This window comes from Pieris napi, chromosome 9, assembly GCF_905475465.1.
Source record: "Pieris napi chromosome 9, ilPieNapi1.2, whole genome shotgun sequence".
Taxonomy (NCBI): domain Eukaryota; kingdom Metazoa; phylum Arthropoda; class Insecta; order Lepidoptera; family Pieridae; genus Pieris; species Pieris napi.
The window spans coordinates 6,858,526-6,881,634 of NC_062242.1; the positions used below are offsets into that span (position 1 = coordinate 6,858,526).

At 32.1% G+C, this 23,109-nt stretch overlaps 1 protein-coding gene across 2 annotated transcripts in view; it reads left to right on the forward strand.

Annotated features, from left to right (window-relative positions):
• Positions 1–19,323, forward strand: part of LOC125052190 (ATP-binding cassette subfamily G member 4) — a 30,918-nt gene extending 11,595 nt beyond the window's left edge. For both annotated transcript variants that reach the window (XM_047652847.1, XM_047652846.1), the window contains 10 exons: positions 7,072–7,261; positions 7,677–8,001; positions 10,312–10,453; positions 11,060–11,289; positions 13,767–13,924; positions 14,255–14,423; positions 15,033–15,133; positions 15,570–15,725; positions 16,569–16,754; positions 17,705–19,323. In XM_047652847.1, the coding sequence (XP_047508803.1) occupies positions 7,072–7,261; positions 7,677–8,001; positions 10,312–10,453; positions 11,060–11,289; positions 13,767–13,924; positions 14,255–14,423; positions 15,033–15,133; positions 15,570–15,725; positions 16,569–16,754; positions 17,705–17,863 (1,816 nt within the window). In that variant the 3' untranslated portion in view covers positions 17,864–19,323. The remainder of the gene's footprint in view (positions 1–7,071; positions 7,262–7,676; positions 8,002–10,311; positions 10,454–11,059; positions 11,290–13,766; positions 13,925–14,254; positions 14,424–15,032; positions 15,134–15,569; positions 15,726–16,568; positions 16,755–17,704) is intronic.
• The last annotated feature ends 3,786 nt before the right edge of the window (positions 19,324–23,109 follow it).

The window sequence follows — 23,109 nt, forward strand, 5'->3', positions numbered from 1 at the left end:
TCATAATTTTACAAGCGTTCATTATTCTAACTTTATATACCTTTACAGTGAAATCTATGCATTCATACAACGCATTTAAATTATTTACACTTCATTGTAACAGTCAAGAAAACAATTGTTTATTTGTGATGTTGTAAAATGGTTGTGAATGCAACTTATCGGAAAATTCTCTATGCTTAGACAAATATTTTTACTCTTTAAACGTCGTTCAACAACGTTTATTAAGGCACAACTTATTAATATATAATTTAAATTTCCAAACGAATTCGACGTACCAATTCTTAAAATTCTGGCAACGCACTTGCGAGCTATCCAGTAGTGTGAGTGAGTAAGGGCGGTATCACTTAACATCGGGTGCCTATTGTCCCTTTGCCCCCTATTTAAAAGAACCTTAAGGGATATAGAACGCTAATTATTTGAATTGTCTTAAATGTGATAAGTTCGAGTTCTTTTAAAAAATATTTATGTCATAACATCCGTTTATATTCGAAATACAAAACAAAGCCACTCGATAATATATCAATTAAATCATATACATTTAAAGTATACTTCACTCGAATGTGTGCAGTCACTTTACCTTGCTCTTAAGATCTCTAGTTGTCAAGTTCTTGTGGTTTTGGTGCACTTTCTCTTGTGACGTGAATTAATGTTTTTGTAGTGGTGAAAGCAATTTTGTACACTATGTAATTGAAGTTGTAGTTATTGTAATATACGCTATTTAAGAAAATAGTTGAGATGGTAAATATCGTTATGTAGGTCTACTTTAAAAACAACATGGTTGGCTGTCAACTTTAAAAAAATATATTTTATTTTATTCTTCTTTACATCTTTCTGTTTTTATGTGAGATTTGATGTACTTAAATGATTATAAGCGACATACAATATCTATACTAATATTATAAAGAGGAAACATTTCTAAGTTTGTAATAAATAAACTCAAAACCGGACCGATATAAAATATTAGTTCACCTACAATTATTATTTTTTACAATTAAATATTATTTCAAAAAAGGCTATACTTGTAACTATAAAAAATAAGGGTTCCCTCATTAAATTTTAATAATGTAACCCAAGGTGTTAAAAACTTACGACCGTGCGAAGCTAGGTACTAAATAATAAGCCGACGGTTTCCTTTACATCTTGGTTACGGGTGACTTACGGTGTTGATTTGCATTGGAGTGAAAGCTAATGCTAACCAACTAGTATAATCTAGTAAAATTTTCCATATTTGTAGTCTGACTGGGCATTGAATACATGTTTATATGTAAGACTACGTAAATACCTAATAAGCATACGTTTTATATGCAATTTTTCCCCAAGAACCAAACGTCGTTAACCACGTAACATTTAAATAGACATTCCCGATCAAATGTAATTACAATATTAATGTACGTGTGTGTGTATTATCGTAAATTGTATTCGTTAAATTTTCATGGTTAAACGTTTCTGGAAAACATTCGGCAGATAAGTCTCAGAAAGTACTGTATTCGAATAATTTTTATTTAAGGCTCTTCCGGTAAGGTTTTACCTTGGTATTCAACAGAAGATATAGTGTAATTGACTTTTAATGTTAAGGTTTTTCCCTTTAATTACATAAATATAATTACAATAGTTCAAGCTTTTGCCGTATGATGTTAATTTGGCTAATGAGCGATAAGTAGTAGTAACTTCTTAGATTTATCTATAAATTAATTTGACATAAGGCAGAAAAAAGTATTTTAGAGGAAACTATCTTCTTACTACATACTGTTAGACTCAGCCGTAGACTGAAACAATACTTAGGAAATAATTATAAATCTTTTTATAATACTTTTAATTTGCACTGCGCACAATATTTATGCAATTAATATTTTTTAGTTATGACGTCTTTTGCTAAATTAAATTATTGTTATTTTCTAAACCAGTTCTTAAAATTTTGGAGACGACATTATCTATACGTCTTGAATATTCTGTCTTATCATTTTTTTCTAATCACAACTAGATTATTAGCACAATTTATCTATGTTATTATTTATCTAGTAAAGTAATTGTTTTTTGTAATGAGGTGTTTGGCAATAGATTTTTCAAGGTTTAGTTCCACAATCGACGGCAATAAATAGGCGACTGATTTTGTTTTATTTTGTATATCGCAACTGTTTATTAACTATATAAGTCAAGAGTGGTATCAACGGAACAAAAAATAAGTATAAGCGTACTAGACGTGAACGGAAACAAAAACAGAAACAGAAATTAAAAAATAAATGTAAAATATTACTTATTAGCATTTGGTTTTAAATTATTGTATTTTTGAGAACAAAGAACAGAGTCCTTAAGGTCATTGAACTGGAAAAGTATATGTCCATGTGTTTTGTAGCTTTTTTAACTCGCGTATAGGCGCAAAAACTGCAATCGTATTTCCTGAATTCGTAATATTATTTAAAGACGTATGATAATGTGTCTACTATATTTTACAGTCTAGTTTAAGTACTAGTGGTGAGAGACTTTTTTGTTTATCTGCGATAACTTGAAACTGGTAAGCCATTTCTATGATACCTCTACTTCAAGCTTAGGTTATGTTTATATAGGGTTGCAAAAGACATCAACGTATGTTTGGAAACCGGATTCTTGTTATCTAGCTGCCATTAAGTAGGTCATGCGGTCAATTTGTTCTTCATAGCATTTGCAAATGTGTCCTTAATTATTGAAATGCTGTAATTAGCAGACTAGCTGTATACCAATTTACACTTTAAATCTTCACTTGTAAACAAACCCAGAAATAATAATTGGCCTGTATAAAACGAAAGTAAAATGTAAAATTTAGCATGTTTTGATTATACATGTGCGAAATTATATGGCATAATATTTATGGACCCAACAAACACAGTAAATGATTAAAAATAAAAGAAGAACTTCATTAGTTTTTCACCTTTTTATCGAATCGTTGTGAAAGGATTCGCCTGGTGGCATTTAATCTATAATGTTAGCTAAAGTCATATCACACTACCACGTTTAGTAAGCAAGCGCGAATTCTAGAAATGCTTATACAACAATTTTGCAATCGCTTGAGTTTCTAAGGGAGGGGATGTAAGACCGATATTCGTATAAGTTTTTAAAACTCGGTGTTGGAAGAGGATTTAAATAAATTAATATTATACATGAAAATTGATTAACTTCTTTTTCATGGTTTGTAAAATCTTGAACCCATTATGAATACGATGCATTTATGATGTTTTTATTTATTTAAAAATAAATATTATATTAAAAAACAAACAAAAGTAACAATGAAAACTAATTAGACTCTTTACCAGGCAAACACAGCAGGCTTAGTACTTTAACTACTTCTATTAAAATAATTAAAAGCTATAACTTATATATTATAACTTATCTCAAGATGTTTTTTTTATAAATAATACCTATTCTACTCCCCTGCCATAGATAGTGTCCAGGGACTTTTTCTATCTCAAGATGTTGGAAAAGATCTTCTGCGTTCATCTAGTCTTCTTTAAACAAATGTAAAAAAATCTATAGATATACATATATATGAATAAAAGATATGGACATTTTTAAAAAAATATCGTAAGTTTAGTATTTGTTATCAAAGTTACCAATTCTTATATAGAAATAACATATGTTTAATAGAGGTAATATGTTTAAAGTAGGTAGTAAACAAACTTTAATTCACGTTTTTATAACAAGGTATATTAAGTCCGGAACTGAAACAAGATTTTAATTTATTCAAGAAATTAAGTGCTAAAGTGCATACTGATTATTATTTTTGTTTCTTTGATCAAATTTATGAAAGTTTTTGTGAGCGTGTATAATAAATGATACTGATTTTACTGATGTTCATTTGCCGTTAGCACAGGTATCGAGAGAGAAATCTTAAAATTCATTAAAAAATAAATAGTTGATAAGCAGAGGGATTATTTATACACTATATGATGTGACGATGCTTTAAGTGCAAATTTGAAGGTTATTTTTTGTTATCACTGTAGATTTAATTACAAATTATTTATATTTGGTATAAGTCTGTTAATTCCGCATTAAAATATTGTATGTATGTATTCTTACTGTCGTACATTACATCTACGATTTTTAGATAGATTTAAGTTTTACTTACGTTTTAGAATATGCCTACGTGTCTACTTTACTTATAAAACCAATTCAGATAAAATACCACTTATAGTAGCTGAGACATTATTTTAGAAGTTTGTCAAAAGTGTTTCTTTTACCAACTCTTTCATTTTTTACTTATGTTACCGTATCACATAGGCAACTGCGAACCCTCGTTCACCCCAAAAGGGGTATCTTGGGAAAACCAGACGTTTAGCTAATAATTCACCCTTCAGTTGCTACTGAATATCTCTCGCTTTCTATTCAAGAGCCTGTGTTGGATGTCTTTGGACTTTCACTAGATGGTCTAGGGTGGGCTGATTGCAATACAAATAGTTGGTAATTGAAGATCTTTTTAAGAGCGCTCCAAGGAGCAGCACCATTATTTTATGGATATCTTACATTTCAATAGGTCAAGTAAACTATTTTAAGGGTATATCCTTACTTGGGTACAATACCTTTTGCGGAAATAACAATCTCAGTAATGATATTAAGCTATGAGAGTCGTGTCCTTTTATCGTCCCCTTGACTTTTGAGAGTAACATACTGTAGAATACATTGTAAAGAAATCAGTTTAAAATATATGTAAAAGATCCTGGTAAAGTTTAATCATAATTTAGACTTTTATTTAGTGGAAAAATCGCAAAAGTTCGGTATACATTAATACAACGGTGAATATTTATACGTGGATTTGGAATTGGTTAATAAGGGGTGTTGTTGTGTTACAAAATTACGTAGTCTGATGTCCTCTGTGGTTTCAACTATAATGACAAACACATAACTTATTGTTATTCGTAGATGATGACGTGTTCTGGTTTCCTTTGACGAACATACTCAAACTCAAAATATCTTTATTCATATAGGTAAACAAGTACACTTATGAATCGTCAGAAAGAAGTTAATTTAATTGTAAATTTACGTCAACGATGTTAATAATATTATAAAAAATATCCCAGGCTGAAGAAGACACGAATGATGTTATTCAACGGAGGTTTAATGTCCTCCATTATTGCTTTTGCTACTGATAAAATGATTAGAGTAGATCAATGAACGTTTGTATGTCCTGTTAGGATATTGGTCATATGCCACTTATATCATTGTACTTTCTTGATTCAAGTATCAAGTGTAATAAGTGTAGTAGTGTTCATGATCTTTGTCATGTTTACCCGTCGTTATTTCTTGCGAGATTTTAGTCGTAACAAGTAGAAGCAAAAACGTTTAAATGAACATCAAGGATAAACAGATGCTACTCGTTAATGCTTTTAATTAATATTTAATACGAGTAATTCTTTGTAATAAGATACCAATTATACACTAAGTCACAATCAATTTTTTTGCTTATTCTTAGATGAGGGCTAAGCCAAAACTGTTTTACTTTACTTGTATACAGTAAATTTCATATATTGCGTATAATAAATGTATTCTTACTATAATCAGGCCAAATAATCTTTAATGCAAAAAAGCATTCGCTGTGATGATAATGAGAATGAAGTGAGAAATATTTATAATTCTGCTAAGTAAAATATTTTATGCAGCATTAAACGACCTCGGCAGTCACAAGGAACACCTTGAACCTTGTGTGACTTGAATATTCTGAAGACATTAAAAGCGTACATTTTGAATAATTTAAATTACATTTTGCTTATGGCTGTTGGATGGTTTCGACTGATGAGTTTAATTATCAAAATGCCTGTCGGTAAACACAAAGTGATAATGCTTTCAAGCTTAAAACTTGACTTGGAACATCGTTGCGAATACAAACCTACCTTAAAGTAGGCATTTGCAGAGAGACGGGGAACCATAGTCAATTCTTTTTTTCATAAATCGTATCTTTGCAAGTATTCGATGATTAAAATATTGTCACTCAATTAAAAAAAAAATACGTACGTGACGTAACCGAAGTTTAAGTTGAAATATATACATATAATAGAGTGGCAGGGCTGGCAAAATGCCACGGGCCCCGACCCAAGAGGGCTCCTGCCCAAGAGATATTATGTTATATGGATGAATGTAAAGTCTCCAATACGCATTGGGCTAGCGTGGGGACTACAGACCATTCCCTCTCGCCTAAGAGAGGAGGCCTATAGCCATTAGTCGGACTTTCAGCGTACTTAATTATACAACGTGTAATTGAGTACGCCGAAAATCTCAAAGTTTATTCAAATTAAACTGAGTACAACGTGACGTTTTTACTGATAGGGCCCCATCAAAAGAATTTGCCACGGGCCCCAGATGGTATAGTTACGCCACTGCATTTTAGGTAATAATACAAAGAGTAAATAATAAAAACCACAAATCTTACACATATATTTTAGTCAAAAGTACCTTGCATTAATGAAATAGTAATATATATATGTAAGTGAATTTTTTATTTAATTTTTATTACTATAACTTATTTCGCCCGGAAGTGAACACAAATTTAACATACCAAATACGTGCTGCATATCTATCGATCTTCCGCTATCAATTCCTATGTACGCTTACCTGTTATCAAACGTTCAAGGAAATATATATTTAAATGTATAATTACTAAGTTTATCAGATATGACATTGTTTTTGTTAGAATATGATTTGTTTCAAGGCTATTATTTTTTACAATGTTTGAGGTCAGCAGTGCGGTTCATGTAACATCATTATAAATTTGTAAAATATTGTTAAATTAATTTTGCTGTTTCTATTCGCTTTGCTTTAGTTTTTCTTTCGGTTCTTGTAATTCTCATCACGATGTTCTAGAAACATCAAAGTACAAACATTCTATTACAAACAATCTTCTGTGATTACGCGAATACATTTAACCATTTTATGAGAATCTAGAGCGGATAATTACATTTCTGTTAAAAAAATCAACATTAATATATACACATTAAATTTTTTTATACTAAAACACAATACTTATGTATCCTTTCTCTTCTGGAGATTAGCCTAATAAGATAACAATCTAAAATGTATAAAATGTAATGAAATTTCCTTTGTTCGCAGAACGTCTGGTATGGAAGGCAGTATAACAGTAAACGGCATGGAACGCAACCTGTCTAGTTTCCGCAAGCTCTCCTGCTACATTATGCAGGATAACCAATTGCACGGTAACCTGACTGTCGAGGAGGCTATGAAAGTGGCTACGTCGCTCAAACTGCCCAGCGCTACGTCAAGGGAAGACAAGGAGGAAGTGGTCAGTTATTTATTACGTTGTTCGTGCAATTTTGATGGTTTAATGGTAAAAATGTTATATTGTATAGTATGTCACTGGCCTAAGTATGTAATAAGTTAATTATTTAAATATGTTCGACGTTCTGGTGGACAGAAAAACTGTGTCCAGTTTGTTTCCACCACACCAACTACTTTATATTTAAGATGATGTATATTATAAATAAATAAATAAAATATTATTTTTATGAGCAAAATAATGTTTATAAGGTAGAAACTCTGTTCAGCTGTTAAATTCTTATTTATTCGTAATATTATCTTTCTATAAATCGCAATATTGGATTCGTCTGGACAAAAATGGAACAGAAATAACAAAGAATCAATGTCTTGTACGATTTAGCCTTTTTGTTTTTTCTTATCCTCTATAAACGATCTTCCAGATTCAAGAGATCCTCGAAACACTTGGTCTAGCCGATCACCTGAAAACCATGACTTCGAACCTATCTGGAGGACAAAAAAAGCGTCTTTCAATCGCGTTGGAGCTGGTTAACAACCCACCGATTATGTTCTTCGACGAACCAACATCTGGTCTCGACAGTTCTTCTTGCTTCCAATGTATTTCCTTGTTGAAGACATTGGCGAGTGGTGGTAGAACCATTATTTGTACCATTCACCAGCCATCTGCGCGTTTGTTTGAGATGTTTGACCACTTGTATACGCTCGCTGAAGGCCAGTGTGTTTATCAAGGCAGTACTGGAAGGCTAGGTGAGTTTTATATTAGCATATGTACGCTGCGATAATACACAAATTTATAAATATAGTCGAATTTTTAATTAGACGATATTAACTGACGTTTACGGTGTTGTCAGTTTTTAATGAAATAAAAATAGTGTTGTGACAAAGTAAAAACCCCTGAATTAATAATCGGTGATGGCACTAGTCGCCGCGCCGCGCTTTGTAATAAGACGTCAAAAAACTGATTGTAGTTACATAGTACTAGTACCTAACTTATATCAGAGCACTTTTATACAATTTTGAAATAGAAATAATATTCTTTTATTGTTTGAAATGATTGACTATTCACACTCATTGTTCATTCATCTGATTGAACAAGAACTGAACGCATCACTATTACTTTAAATATGGCAACATTATTTTAAGTGACATTAGCTACTGTCAGTTGGCTTCGTCTAATTAAAAATACGACTATAGGTTTCTTTTCTACTCTTTGCTTCAATGGTTATTAATACTAATAATATTGGCTAAGTTAAGATAAGCTTTAACAAATTTAAATATTCATTAATTGTTAAGTCAATAGCCTTCAAATATGTAGTACCCGGTAAACAAGAATGTTGAAAATCATAATTGAGCTTATCTATTGCCTACACTTGTACATTGTAGATTACTTATATTTATGACGACTCATTGGTCTAGTGGTTAGTACCCCTGACTGCGAATCCATGGGTCCCGGGTTCGATCCCCGGCTGAGGCGAACATCGATGTGATGAGTATTTTGTGTTGTTCTTAGGTCTTGGGTGTTTAAATATGTATTTATATGTATATCTATCTATAATATGTATGTATATCCGTTGCCTAGTACCCATAACACAAGCTTCACCAGCTTAGCATGGGACTAGGTCAATTGGTGTGAATTGTCTTTTAAAAAAAAATAGAATTTAGAATTAAAAATGATTTATTCTTGCTGCTTCGCTGGAGTAGCTATTATGTGACAATATAATTTGTCTCCTTGAGTGTAGGAAAACTGTGCCGCATTTTCTTTAGGTATTGCTCTTGACCTTTGCCTACGTCAATAGGGAAATACACATATTAAAACATTTGCATTTTTTAAATATAAATCCACCAGTTGGTTCTTGCTACTTTGATAATTGAATAGGTAGATGTAATATTGATATTTTTATTGTAATCAGTTATTGTGATAGATATTGACAAAGATTTAAAAAAATTGTACAGACACGCGAATTTGACTATTGTTTATATAAGAAAGATTTTTATTTGATTAGTTGTCTAATATACTGATGATTTTTTCTACTAAGTTTTGATTTCATGTAAATTAATACATTGTATGGAATTTTCTTTCTGTGCGCAATTAGCATATGCTCCGACAGTGAGGCAAACATCGTAAGAAAACTGGCATCTCTCAAACCTAAAAACCCATGTGTTTTTTTTTTTTTTAAAGACAATTCACACCAATTGACCTAGTCCCATGCTAAGCTGGTGAAGCTTGTGTTATGGGTACTAGGCAACGGATATACACACATATTATAGATAGATATACATATAAATACATATTTAAACACCCAAGACCTAAGAACAACACCAAATGCTCAACAAATCGATGTTTGCCTCAGCCGGGGATCGAACCCGGGACCCATGGATTCGCAGTCAGGGGTACTAACCACTAGACCAATGAGTCGTCTAATGTCAGACGTGTCAGACACAGAAGGCTTATACCTAACCTATATATAAAATAAAAATGATCGAAGAATCGGATGCAATCTGACGCCAAGACCCATATTGGGTTGTAGCGCCACTTGAATATTATTACGCTTAATACATTGTAACAAATATTGTATATATTGCAACTATGTTAAAATTACTAACATACATATTTGCATTTGAGAATGTTTTTTATTAATGACTCAACAAATGAGTTAATTATGGTTATTATTTATTAAAACAACTCATGCAAATAATTGGTTTGATGATAATTGAATTGGCTTTTTGATTATTTTCTGATATATATTTTTTTACATTTTGTGCTGTAAATAAATAAATTATACATACTCGTATGTTTTATGTGAATAGTAAAATAAATTTTTCGCTATGAGTTTAAGATTAAGGTAAAAAGTAAAAAGCGGGCCACATGTTTAATCCTAAGATATGAGTGAAAGGAAATGGTAGGAATGAAAATGGCAGTTTGTTCGGCCTTTCAACCTTATTTATCTACACCCTTATTAATAAAAAAAATATTACGTAGATATAAACAATGTGCTATCTGAAATGTAAATAAAAATATGAATAATTGGCTCTATATTGGCATATCGTTCTCAACAGTGGAATGGCTGGGCAGCTTGAACCTGCAGTGTCCGTCATACCACAACCCGGCGTCTTTCATCATAGAAGTATCGTGTGGGGAGTATGGCGAGAACACGAGCAAACTTGTCCGGGCTATTGAAAATGGAAAGAATGATATCAGGTTAGTATGTAATTTGACGAAGGCTCCATAGGTTATCATATAAATAAATAAATAAACACAGTTATATTCTAGAAATTGTTTCTATCCATATGCTCAATTTTACCTATTCATGCTTTTACGGAGAAGAAAAGCGTTCAAGTATTACGTCACGCAATTTTTGGAGATTACTGACCCCCCCCATGTAACGCGCCGTAACGTTTTTCTGTACCCAAGTAAAACGTTTCTTTACCACCTCGTGACTCTTTATAGTTAAAAGTTACCATTGTGTGGTGTAAAGTACTGGAAAGTCGAAAATAATATTAATAATAACGCGTAATTCAATCCCCGCCCCGCATCGGAACGTTTTATAAAAGGGAAAACAAAATTTGTTACGTAATTCTTGAACGCTTCCTAAGCCTGAAGGTGATAATTTAAATAATAATATCAAATAGACGAAACGATTGTGCGCTCCGATCCATTCTGATTTGTCAACAGCATCTTTAGTTCAGACGCGTTCATACGCAACTTCACGTTGTATTACGTCCGTTTCCAATGACAATCAAATATAGTTTATAATACCAGTATCAATTAATAGCTTCATAATTATATATATATATATTCTTTCAGAAATGGCAAACCATTCCCAACTCAACCGAATTACAATAACCAGAAAGATATGGAGGACTCTGCGAAGAGCGCTATAGGATGGAACGTAAACGATGCGTCCCAAATAAGAGATAAATTCGCCGGGGACGTACCAAATAGTGCGAATGGGGCAAACGGGACGAATGGTACAAGTAATTTGCAGAACGGTTTATTGCAGTTCGCCGCTAATGAAATTTCTAAGGGTAGTAAAGGTGAGCATAATTCTTTATCAACTAATGCGGTTTAAGTTACCCGGTTTCTTGTTTTGCCTTAGAAGACGTTATCAAAGCCACGTACTTGTTGATAGACTGATCAAGCTAAGGGTTAAGTTTGTATTCTACACACTCTAGTTATAGTCTGGCTAATGAAAGAAGATAATTGAATTATTTGAAAACTTTTGGATGGCAACACAGAATGTCATTGAATTTCTTAGGTTAGTATGATTTATTGTCTTGATACTTCATGCAATTACTCATTTTTATTTCTATATTTTTATTATTTTATATATTTTTCCGAATAGTTAACAGGTATAATAGCCTAAACTTTGTTTTATTGATTTTTTGGATTCTGATTTTGAATAAAGTTGTGTTTTATAATAAATATAGTATTAGTTTTCCATGCAATGCTAGTCATTTTAAGTATCAATAGTAAAATACTAAATACGTATAGTATTTAATTTCATAGCAATACAGTTACTATCAATGTAAAAAAATAATAAAATAAAATCAAGTATCAAGTAAGTTTAATCCACAAAATATATCAAACTTTTAGGGATACCATACTAAAAAAAATTTGAATTTGAGGCGCTTTTTCGTTATCTTCTTTCATTAGCCAGACTCTATGTATTATTTACTTTTATGCTTATTTCCGCAATTTTAAGTTGCTAGAAGGCATATTTTCGAAGAACTGTTGCTCAATTCACAGAGCTCAGTTATAGTCTATAACATCTTGATTGACCTGATTGCACAAATCATGTTCTCGCGTCATTTGTTTTTTTGATACTAAACTCTACATGGCTTTTGAAATAACAGAACCATTGGACTTTCATGACTAGTTTGTTATGATATTGAAATGAGAATTACATAATAGTTTATATTATTCGTTATAACACATATTTATTAACTTTATAGCAAGCACTACAAAGTTCGCGAAAAGTAAATTATGAATCTTCAAATAATGGTGAATTAAACATTATGTAATCTGGCATTTTTCTTCCAAACACGTAATATTTTCTGAATGATATCTACATGTCCTTATGTTATTGTAATTTTCTATTAATTAATAGAAAATTACAATAACATAAGGCCATTATGAATGCGCCATTGTTTGAAAGCCACGAAATTTTATATTTAATTTTTTTTGTGTTTTATATCCTCGCTCCCACTAAACACGGGCAAATAATTATTGGTTACAATTTAGGTGTTAGTACATACCAACAACGACCCTGATAACAGGGTTCAAAGTTAACAGATAACTTCCTGTTTACGTCCGCTCCGATGTACATGATACTGAATTTAAATATATATTTTTCACACGTAATTGTGGCTTGCGTCAAATAGTTTTCCCATAGACTAGAATCCTCAGTATATACTATATATATACAAAAAGTGGTGATACAGACTATATAATGTAATGTATAGAGAAATAATAAATAACGCTCCTTTTTTTGTTTATACATATATATTATACAAAGCGATGAATATGATTAATAGTTTTAAAATTGATTGATAAGTGTCGAAAAATATGCTTGTCATGAATTCCGTTGGTACATATTTACGCATACGTAAATGTATTAAAACCTGGCATGGCTTTGTCGTCTATAAGACTTTAGAATGGGTTATTAACCGTTTTTAAAAATGAAATAACTTTTGATCATTGAGGTTATATTAATATTTAACTAAACGTTTTTGTTAAATGAATTAAACGATGAGCGTTTTTAGTCTTTGACGTCAGTGACATGTGCCTTCTTACATAGGATCTGGAAAAAACATTTGAAATAATACCTAAACTTTTTTCGAATGTCATAAGTAACGTGAACGACCATGACTGTTTAATGCTTGGAAAATCTGAAACGCCGTTAATTTATCCAGATGATGCTTTTTAAAACAATCAAACGCGATAATTATCTATAACAAATAAGTTTATGTAACATAATTATAGTAATTAAGCTTCATTAGAAAATGACTACCTTTTTTTTTTGATATACGAGTTGGAAATGCATTAGCGCATCCCCTGCCCTCAAAAGTATGTGGGACTCGACCCACGCCAAAATCTCTGCTATTCAGAGACTGGGTGAGCAATACCCACTAAAACCACCTCGAGTAGTTCCTACAAAGCCGCGTTACAGAGGCTCCGGGGTCGCTGTCGCATTTTACCGGGACCAAAGAAAATGACTACCTACAATGCACTTTTGTAAAAAAGAAATCCTATAATTAATTGTATAAACCACAGAAAATGTGACAAAACATAACTATACTAATGAGCTATACTAATGATAATGGCTATAGAGAAAAATACCTCATAACATACATGACCCGCTATCGCCAGTTCAATTTGAAAATAAATAGTCATGATTAAGCGTCAGCTCATATAGCATAGAACCCAAAATGACCGATATTAATTACGACCCATGATTAATTTACACTTCAGGTACTAAATTGCTTAAAATATATTTTTAATGTATTTACAGCCGAGCCACTGGTAGTACAAATGGACACAGAGAAGCAAGACAATGCGGAAGTGGCCCTTTTAGGCACTGATGGATCCCCGCGTAGATATGCCACATCCGAAGCGAAACAATTCTGGGTTGTGCTTACAAGGACTTTGCTCTTCAGTAGAAGAGATTGGGTGAGTTCCTATAATATTGTTTTACTTCCGTCGTATTATTTTCTATAGAAAAGTCGTGCTGTTTTATACGCTTCATAAGAAAGTTTAGTACATATAGCAAATAAATAACAATGTATCCCCATGTACACTGTCGGTCGACTTATGTATAATTATTTTTCTTATTCTATTTCACTTCAAGAATCGCCTCCTAAGTATTGGAGATATTTTCGATTTTGCTAGCTAAAAGCACTAAATAGTGGCGTTTTGAATTTCTATCAAAAACATTAAATAAAAACTTGAATATTAAAGTTATAAATAAAAAACTTTATTGATGTTCCATATTATTTTCAGACACTTATGTACCTGCGTCTCTTCGCTCACATTTTGGTCGGCTTCCTGATTGGTGCTCTCTACTACGATATTGGTAACGACGGGTCCAAGGTGCTCTCAAATCTCGGTTTCCTGTTCTTCAATATGCTTTTCCTCATGTACACTTCTATGACCATCACTATATTGAGTTGTAAGTATTAATTTTTTTTATTGTCGATGATATTATTGCGTTGCAAATAAAATGGTATATTAAAATATAAATTAAAGAGTCAGATGAATCTTAGATTTTGGTCGATAAAATTTTATCATTTTTTAACTAACCATTTCAACACTAATACAATAACATAAAAATATAGCTTGTCGTTTACGTTTATTAAGCTTTTGCATAGATTATATCGCGGGCTTTGAGCGCGGTGACCGAATCAAGAAATTCCGTAACGAAAAAAATCTAACACACGATGACGTAATATAGGTGCTTCAAATACGCGTTAGAGTGGGACAGAACGCATACTGTGCATTCCCATCTCTCTGACGAGATTGGTGACGTAGCGTGAGCGCGGCCGGTGCAGCCGGTACGCGTTAGAGTGAGACAGACTATATAGGCGTTTTAGTCTTGAGTCTAGTAGAGTGGTAGATTGAAATAATATCAAAGAAAAACAAATACTGCATAAGTTGATAAAAAATGCTATGCAATAGCTTTACCGCGGCAGTCCCCGAGTGCAACACGTTTTTTTTAAATTAAATATTTATTCCTCGAACAAAAAAATTGAATTTATAAAAAATATTATTTTTATTTCAGTCCCCCTAGAGATGCCTGTCCTAGTAAAAGAACACTTCAACCGATGGTACTCGCTACGATCTTATTATTTGGCTATCACCGTTTCAGATATTCCCTTCCAGGTAAATGTCAGAGATTACTTTAATAATTTAATCTAAAATTACTTTACTAACTAAATCTTTAAGAAACTTAAGGTTTGCACAAAGAGAATAAAAAAAAAGTAAAGTTATCCAGAATTTTAGTGTTTTTGTTAAATTGAAATTATATTTATATAAGTTTTATTGTATTGTAATTTTCATTTTACAAACCAAAGATATAGAAAATATATATTAGCTAGAGCTTATTTTTGGTTAATAGACTGTGTTTTTTTTGCTTAATTTTAAACGGATAAATATTTTATCGTTTACATTCTGTGATTTTAACGTTAGGGTGACATTTAGAAACGAGACTTGGAAGAACTATGTCAAAATCCAATGCATTTTTATTTTTTACGTACGTAACGTTAAGTCTGACGTCACGTTAATAAATCCATAAATTCATTATTATCTTTTATTACAGGCGATATTCTGTATAATCTATGTGGTGATTGTATACCTGTTGACGTCACAACCGCTAGAGTGGTTCCGGTTTTCGATGTTCCTCTCTTCGTGTCTCCTTATATCGTTTGTGGCGCAAAGTGTTGGACTTGTTGTGGGTGCCGCTATGAATGTGCAGGTAATTTTAATTAATAACTTTATAAAAATAAATATCCATATATTTTGTATTTTATGTTTGTTTCGATTTTATTGATACTGGACTAAAAGATCAGTCCAGATACAATAATAAAAAATTTGTCTGAAAAGCACTAATTACAGTGGTACAATGACAGAAATATAGTGGTTTGATTTGTGGAAATAATCTAATATATAAAATTCTCGTGTCGCGGTGTTTGTAGTTAAACTCCTCCGAAACGGCTTGACCGATTCTCATGAAATTTTTTGTGCATAATGGCTATGTCTCAGAATCGGACAACATTTATTTTTCATCCCCCTAAATGTTAAGAGTAGTCTCCACACCTAAATTAGATTTTTTTAAATTTTTAGATAAATTTTTAATATTTTTATGATACAGCATTAAAAAATACATACAACCCTTAATTTTCACCCCTCTACGATCAACCCCTATTTTTATTATAAATGATATACACGGCAAAACGACGTTTGCCGGATCAGCTAGTACTAGCTGATTGAGACTGAGATTTTATTTCAACATATATACAATTAATGCTAAATTAAAATCTTTAATATCACAAGTCAAGTGACACACAAGAAAACAAAACAAAACAAAGAATTGTAAGAAGGAAAGTGCAGCAAAGCAATGTTATCGGCAGAAAAACCTTTTTTTAAATTAAAATACATTATTACAAAATTTCATAATATGTAGAATCTAATGTCTTACGAATACTTTTGTAAAACATGACATTTGAGAGTTGACAGTTGACAGTTGACAGTCTAATAGTATAGATAATAATGAAAAACAAACTATTCGTTCCGGGTTAAAAACATATATTAATTTCAGAACGGAGTATTTCTTGCGCCAGTGATGTCGGTTCCATTCCTATTATTCAGTGGTTTCTTCGTGTCGTTTAACGCGATACCTGTTTACCTGCGATGGATCACATATGTGTCGTATATTCGATACGGTTTCGAAGGAACTGCACTAGCAACGTATTCCTTCAATAGGACTAATCTTGCGTGTCATCAGGTATGTAGCAGATTTTTAATGTAATAATTAATCTATGAATTATCTTTTGTCATTTGTTAATACTGTATTAACAAAAGAAAGTTTTATTCAACTCAATTTATCAAGTGCTTTACAGTAGTCTAATAAAAATGATAACCATGTTAAGAAAAACTAGTTTTAAACTGATAATGTGAAGTAAATAGCTATGATCTATAAGGCTGATGGTATCTTGTCTATGGTTCCTTGCATGATATTAAAAAAAAAATGTGTGCGTGTACTAGGTGTACACACGTAAGAAGTGAAACTTCTTTATGATCTTATTTTTCGAAAAATGATCTACTATATGCAACTTAACGAAATTGGTTAAATAAAGTTTCACAAAAGGCTTTTATTATCATAGACATGAATACAAATACAATTATTTCATTTTACCTTATTACTACTAAGATTATTACAGAATTTCATTAATTGTAATAGAATTATTACTATCATTGTTATCGTTATTATATATTTTTGTTATTAATGGCTTCGAATCTCTTCGGATCAACCGTGGTAGGGACAAGAAAAAGATGGCGCGTAACCGAAAAACGTGACGATTTGCTACAAAATTTCTCCCATACGTCGATAAAAAACTTTCATTCCAACGCCGATAAAGAAGTTCCACTTCAAAAATCCAGTGCCACTCCAACTATATGGGTCTTGACCTCAGATTGCATCCGTTTCTTTAATCATTTTTATTTCATAGACAATAAATATCAGCCTTCTGTCTGACACATGTCAGAAGGCTTACGATTTTTTTCATCACTGTACATGTGAGAGATGCGCACAAAGAAAATCCATAAGTGCACAGTCGGAGCTCGAACTTACGACCCACGGTGTCGCAGGCTGAAGAAAACTAGGCCAACAAACTTGCATGATACATTCTGCTGAAATCGATAAAAAAAAACTCTAATACATTATTACAATTTCAGGCCTACTGTCACTTTAAGAAACCAGAGATAACACTAGAAGAGCTTGACATGACCGACGCAGACTTCACACTCGACATAGCAGCGTTGTGCCTCATTTTCTTACTCCTTCGTATTTCTGCTTTCCTCTTCCTTCGTTGGAAACTCCGCTCCACTAGATAGGTTAATTAGATGTAGAAGTACACGGAAATTTTGTCACTTTTGTGGACCCATCTTCCGCTTGGTTTCAATAAACTCGTCGTAGTTTTTATCTATGAAAAAAAAAAGATATATTTTGTCTTATTGGATATAAAGTGCTTTGAATTTGATGTAAAATTAATAAAAATTACAAAATTTTCGTGTACAGTTTTCACTGAAGTTATAGTAAGTCGGTGATAATGTGATAATATAATTCCAATGTGATGTAAGAACAATTATTATACGTATTTTTTAAATTATGCAGCTAACATTATTGAGGTTTGATTACCAAATCTTTGCTGAAAATACATTTTCCTTTAATTTTATATTTAAACTCAACTCGATCGAGGTCATAAGGCTGAATTCATCTGTATCCCAATCGTTTTAGTTGGTTCAAATTGAAGAAAAAAAAAAACAAAAAAAAATTATTGCCACGTGTTTAGGGAGCGTCCATTTGTAAAACGTTACGATGCGGGGCGGGGATTGAATTACGCTTTGTTAATATCATTTTCGACTTTCAAGTGGGTTCCACCACATAATTAGCTTACTAGTCTCACTAGGTGGGTACAGAAAAATGTTACGGCGCGTTACATGGGGGGGGGGGAAGGGTCAATAATCTCCAAAAATTGCGTGACGTAATACTTGAACGCTCCCTTACACCGATTATGGAATAATGAAACTATTGCGACTGTCACGTTTTTCTTTGTTGCTTGGTCACTGGTTAATAGTGCATGGTCACGTCAGAGCTTTATAATTTTAAGATAAGCTTTGATGTAAAATGTGATAATTCAATGTGTTAGTTCGAAATTATTTTTTATCGTTACGAAATTTAGCCGGCTCTAGAACAAAAACCAAGAAACTCTATTGGGACACAGTTGCTTAACCGACGGCAAAGTAAATGAAAAGTTACTTTTATGCTTTACATGATGAAGCCGCAGTGTGTGGCCTTATGAAAAAATATATATATTTTATTAATTATGAATATATAGTGACATTTGATGGTCACAAAATTAATATGAATATCCTACTTGAATTGATTTAGTGGTGTTTACCCTTATTAATATTTGGCGATGAACAAGGAAAAAGAGTCAAGTAGATTCAAATCTTGCCTTTAACTTGCCATCCTATGGAGTTTTTGAGACTTGTAATCACCCAAAAATATAAATGGACTGTCAAAGCTTTGCAAGAGGTAATATGTCTCTACACAGCTGTGTGTAAGTTACCGTCGCATTTTAAGGAATTATAAATTGCTCAATATAAGATTAGTTATATAAACGTTTGGAAATATTGTATGCTTATTCGGCCATTACGAAATTTAGTAATATAAGTAACTTAATTAGGGATCATGGTTTATATTGTACTTAGTTAAGTAAATGTTTAGATAATGGTCCAATATTGTTGGTTATATGTAATTTTATATATTTTTAATAAATGGTTTAAATAAGTATAATAGTTTTATTACATAAATATTTTTACTTCGCTGAGTTTATATTGCCTGAGAGTTTTGAACAGTGGATAGCGTGCAATCTATACTCTATGGCATTAGTTACAAGGTGCAATATTAATTATTCTAGATCTCATTGTCTAAGAATAAATGACACTTCCACATTGATATACAAAAAACCCAAGATGCACAGTCTCGAATAAAAGTAACGCTCGAAAGTGTCCCGAAACACGATTTCTGTCCCTTTCTATAACAGTATGTCTATAACAGTATATGTTACAAGCATATATTATTGCAAAATCAACCTTACGCGAATTGCTTAAAGTTGTTATTACAACGCAGTGTATACGTACTTAAAGCAATAAAATTTTACGACCGACCGTGGTCGGTAGGACAAGATATTGAGTGGAGTCGAACAGGACTTTTTTATTTACAACTATTTAACATAATTTTAAATTTATCCGACTTTTCGGGTGCTTTACAGCGTGCGTGGTCACGGTGACTGAAGACAAAAGGTGTTGGATGTTAAATAGTTGTAAATTTATAATAATACATAACTTTAATCCGGTTAAAAGTTTTTTCTTTAAATTAAAAAAAAAACGTTAAATTGGCTACCTCCTGACCTACACTTTATATAGCGTAAATATATTTGTCAAAAACTACACACAAAAAAGTTCAAAAGTACATAAATTTATTTATAAAAAAAACACAAATAAATAACATCGACTCCACTTATTAGACGCGAGATTATTTGAAATGAGCGCACAATTTAAAATGTTGCGCTCATTTTTTGAGGACTTTTTTAGACGTTGAGTGTGCATCTTGGGTTTTTTGTATATCAATGCACTTCCATATATCATTTTCAGTGTATGAAACTCTGTCAGTTCATTTTGCAACAATTACAAAAGCTACTATTGTAGTTAAAAATAAATAAGAAGGGTTATATTTTTTATTAATGCTATATAAAGTATTCTTTACAAGCAATACACAAATAGCTTTATGTTAACATCTTACTTGCATACACGATTATATTTATCTATTACTATTTCTAATATGAAAACGACCGTCGAAAGGGAAAACCCAAATCCTAAAACATACCAGGGCATGATAAATTGGAACATTTTCTTCTTAATCCCGAAGCTAAATTTTGCCTGTCTCTCTGTTTTAAGTCGATCAAAGTGTCTATTTATCAAACCAGACTCTTCAACACGCCGACAAAGATGTTGTAGTTTAGTTTGCAAAGGAAAGCCCTTGTAAAAGTAAATTGCGTATAAAACCTGTGCCCGCGGATAATCTACGGTGTAAATCTTAGACTTACCAAACGAATCTAAATATTCAATTTCATCATATGCGTACAAGGACTTAAGGTAAACAGTAAAGTGATTAGAGGATTCCGCAACCTTATTCAGACTATCAACGCGTCGTTCACAGTCCAAAGCATTGTTCTTGACCACGAATATATCACTTGAACCTAATAATATTCTCCTCATGATCAAACTAATGCATGGTTTCAAATCATAATCCAAAATATCTTCCATACTGGAAATTTGATAATCTAGATGTGGGTGGAGGGTGAAACTGACGAGACTTGACTGGTAACAGCAGTTAATTAAATATGCAAAAAATATCCAGAATATAAATAGTCTATTAGTCCTATCGCCTTTTACCCGACTGCTTTGCTGAAGAAAGAAACCAAACATTTTGAGTATAATATTCTGCTTAGGTCGCTTGCGCATTATCAAGTACATTAATACTGAATATACAACGAACACGATAAATAAAGCTAACCAGATCCAACATTGAAACTCTGAGTAAACGTTTTTTAAATTGGAGACTGGTTTTGCCTTCGCTACGTGTAGTTGTAGATAATCTGTAAAAGTTACTCCTCCAGTGAGATAACCAAGAACCATAGCGCGTTGATGGGTAAGTAGCATTGCTCCATTTATTATGTCGGCCTCTCCAGTTTGTAAAGCACTCAGGGGGCCAACAGCCGACATATTGTCTGCAATGACGGTGAATTCATCGCTATTTATTTCGTAGGTAAAATTAATTCTGAATCCTTCTTTATCACTTATTAACTCCAAAATGTATTGTTCAATACCTTTATACTCAGATTGATTAGTAGCGGGGTCTATTGAGTAAGGAGGCATATGGGCACTCAAAGCTTGAAATGTACAATTTCGTATTCCAGTGCTAAGTTTGTCAAAGAATAAATATCGTCTATTGCAATGACCCAGCTTAGTAATTTTATTGTATCGCTTTCCGCAGCCAAAATCGTCGTATGGATTATAAGTCAACAACTCTAATGTAGCTGTATCATTCAGAAGTACTACATTCGTCATATGCTTTTTTAGGAGTATGTCAAAAATACATCTCGGATCGTAAGCATTTTTGAGAACAACAAGAAGTTTAGCATTAGCACTCCACGTCGTTGATATTGTGATGCGATGAAATTTGTTTTTGAAATCGTCACAACTGTTCGTAATAATCAAATATTCTCTATTAAACGGTAGACTGAATTTATTAGATGTGCTGGTTAATATCTGTACGGAAGTGTATTGCATTTGATTAATAGTGGGTAATATCTTGTAATTATCTCCATCAATGACTGTTATTTGTGATTTAAATTCAAAAATTTTTAATACAATATCCCGTACACAATCCGCAGTTTTATTATCTTCAGAGTCTATAATAAATTGACGAGAAAACGTAAATTGAATAAACAGTAAACAAATAGTACGTGTGCTCAACATTGTGTTCAAAACATTAATGACTTCATTCTAACTAAACGATAAGCTTCATAATGTTCAATCAGATTAGTTTTAGATTAATATTTTTTTTCTCGATCTACTCTCCTGCCATTGTGTCCAGGGACTTTTTTCCATCTCTTACATTTTAACTAAAAAGATATATACATTTAAATTATACTTATTCGTGTAACGCGTCTCGCGAGATACGACCTTGTATATTAATAACTTGGACGCCTTTAAAAATTAAATGCTTATTTATGCATTTATTTTACTTTAATACAACTTGAAGGAAAGTGAATACATCCTATTAAATGCCAATTTTCCATTTTCTGATACCATTTCATACTTAACCGGGAAACACGTTGCTAAGAGAACTTTATTGAAATTCGAGTTCAGTTGGTTGGGGCTGGTATTTTGAACTGCGTGATAACGTCAAATAAGAACCGGATGGAACCGTGCCGATCCGATGGACCTTTACTGCGCTCTCGTCTAAATCCAACTATATGTTCAGTTGTGTCAGCTACTTTCCATAATCATGACTTAATATGAAAATATAGGTGAAAACACGGGCATAAATTAGTAGTAAAAGCAACTCAGATCATAATTTCTTGTGGATCGTGACATCTCATTAAATGACATCAATCATTGGTTTTATCATTAATGGATGTTATATAATAGATGCATTAGTGAAGCTTAATTATGATAAAAGCTCAATTTGCCTCGAGGAAAGGAATTTTCATTCATCATTAATCTTGGTGCTCAAAGAATATCCGTATCAGCTTTTTTTACCTTTTATTCTACTGTATTCTAGACTGAGCGTCTCTCCAGGAGGTACATATTTTACATAAAATTTTCAAGCCTTTAATGTTTATTTATATTTACAGAGCGATTTTTGTTCGTTTAGAGCGATTATATTACAGTTTATCTATTTTTCAGTCGAACGCTGAATTACTTTTTCAACTACATAGTTCTATGGAAGGCGATTGGTATTTTGCATGAATAGAAAGTAGATAAAGAAAAAAAAGATTCTCATTTCA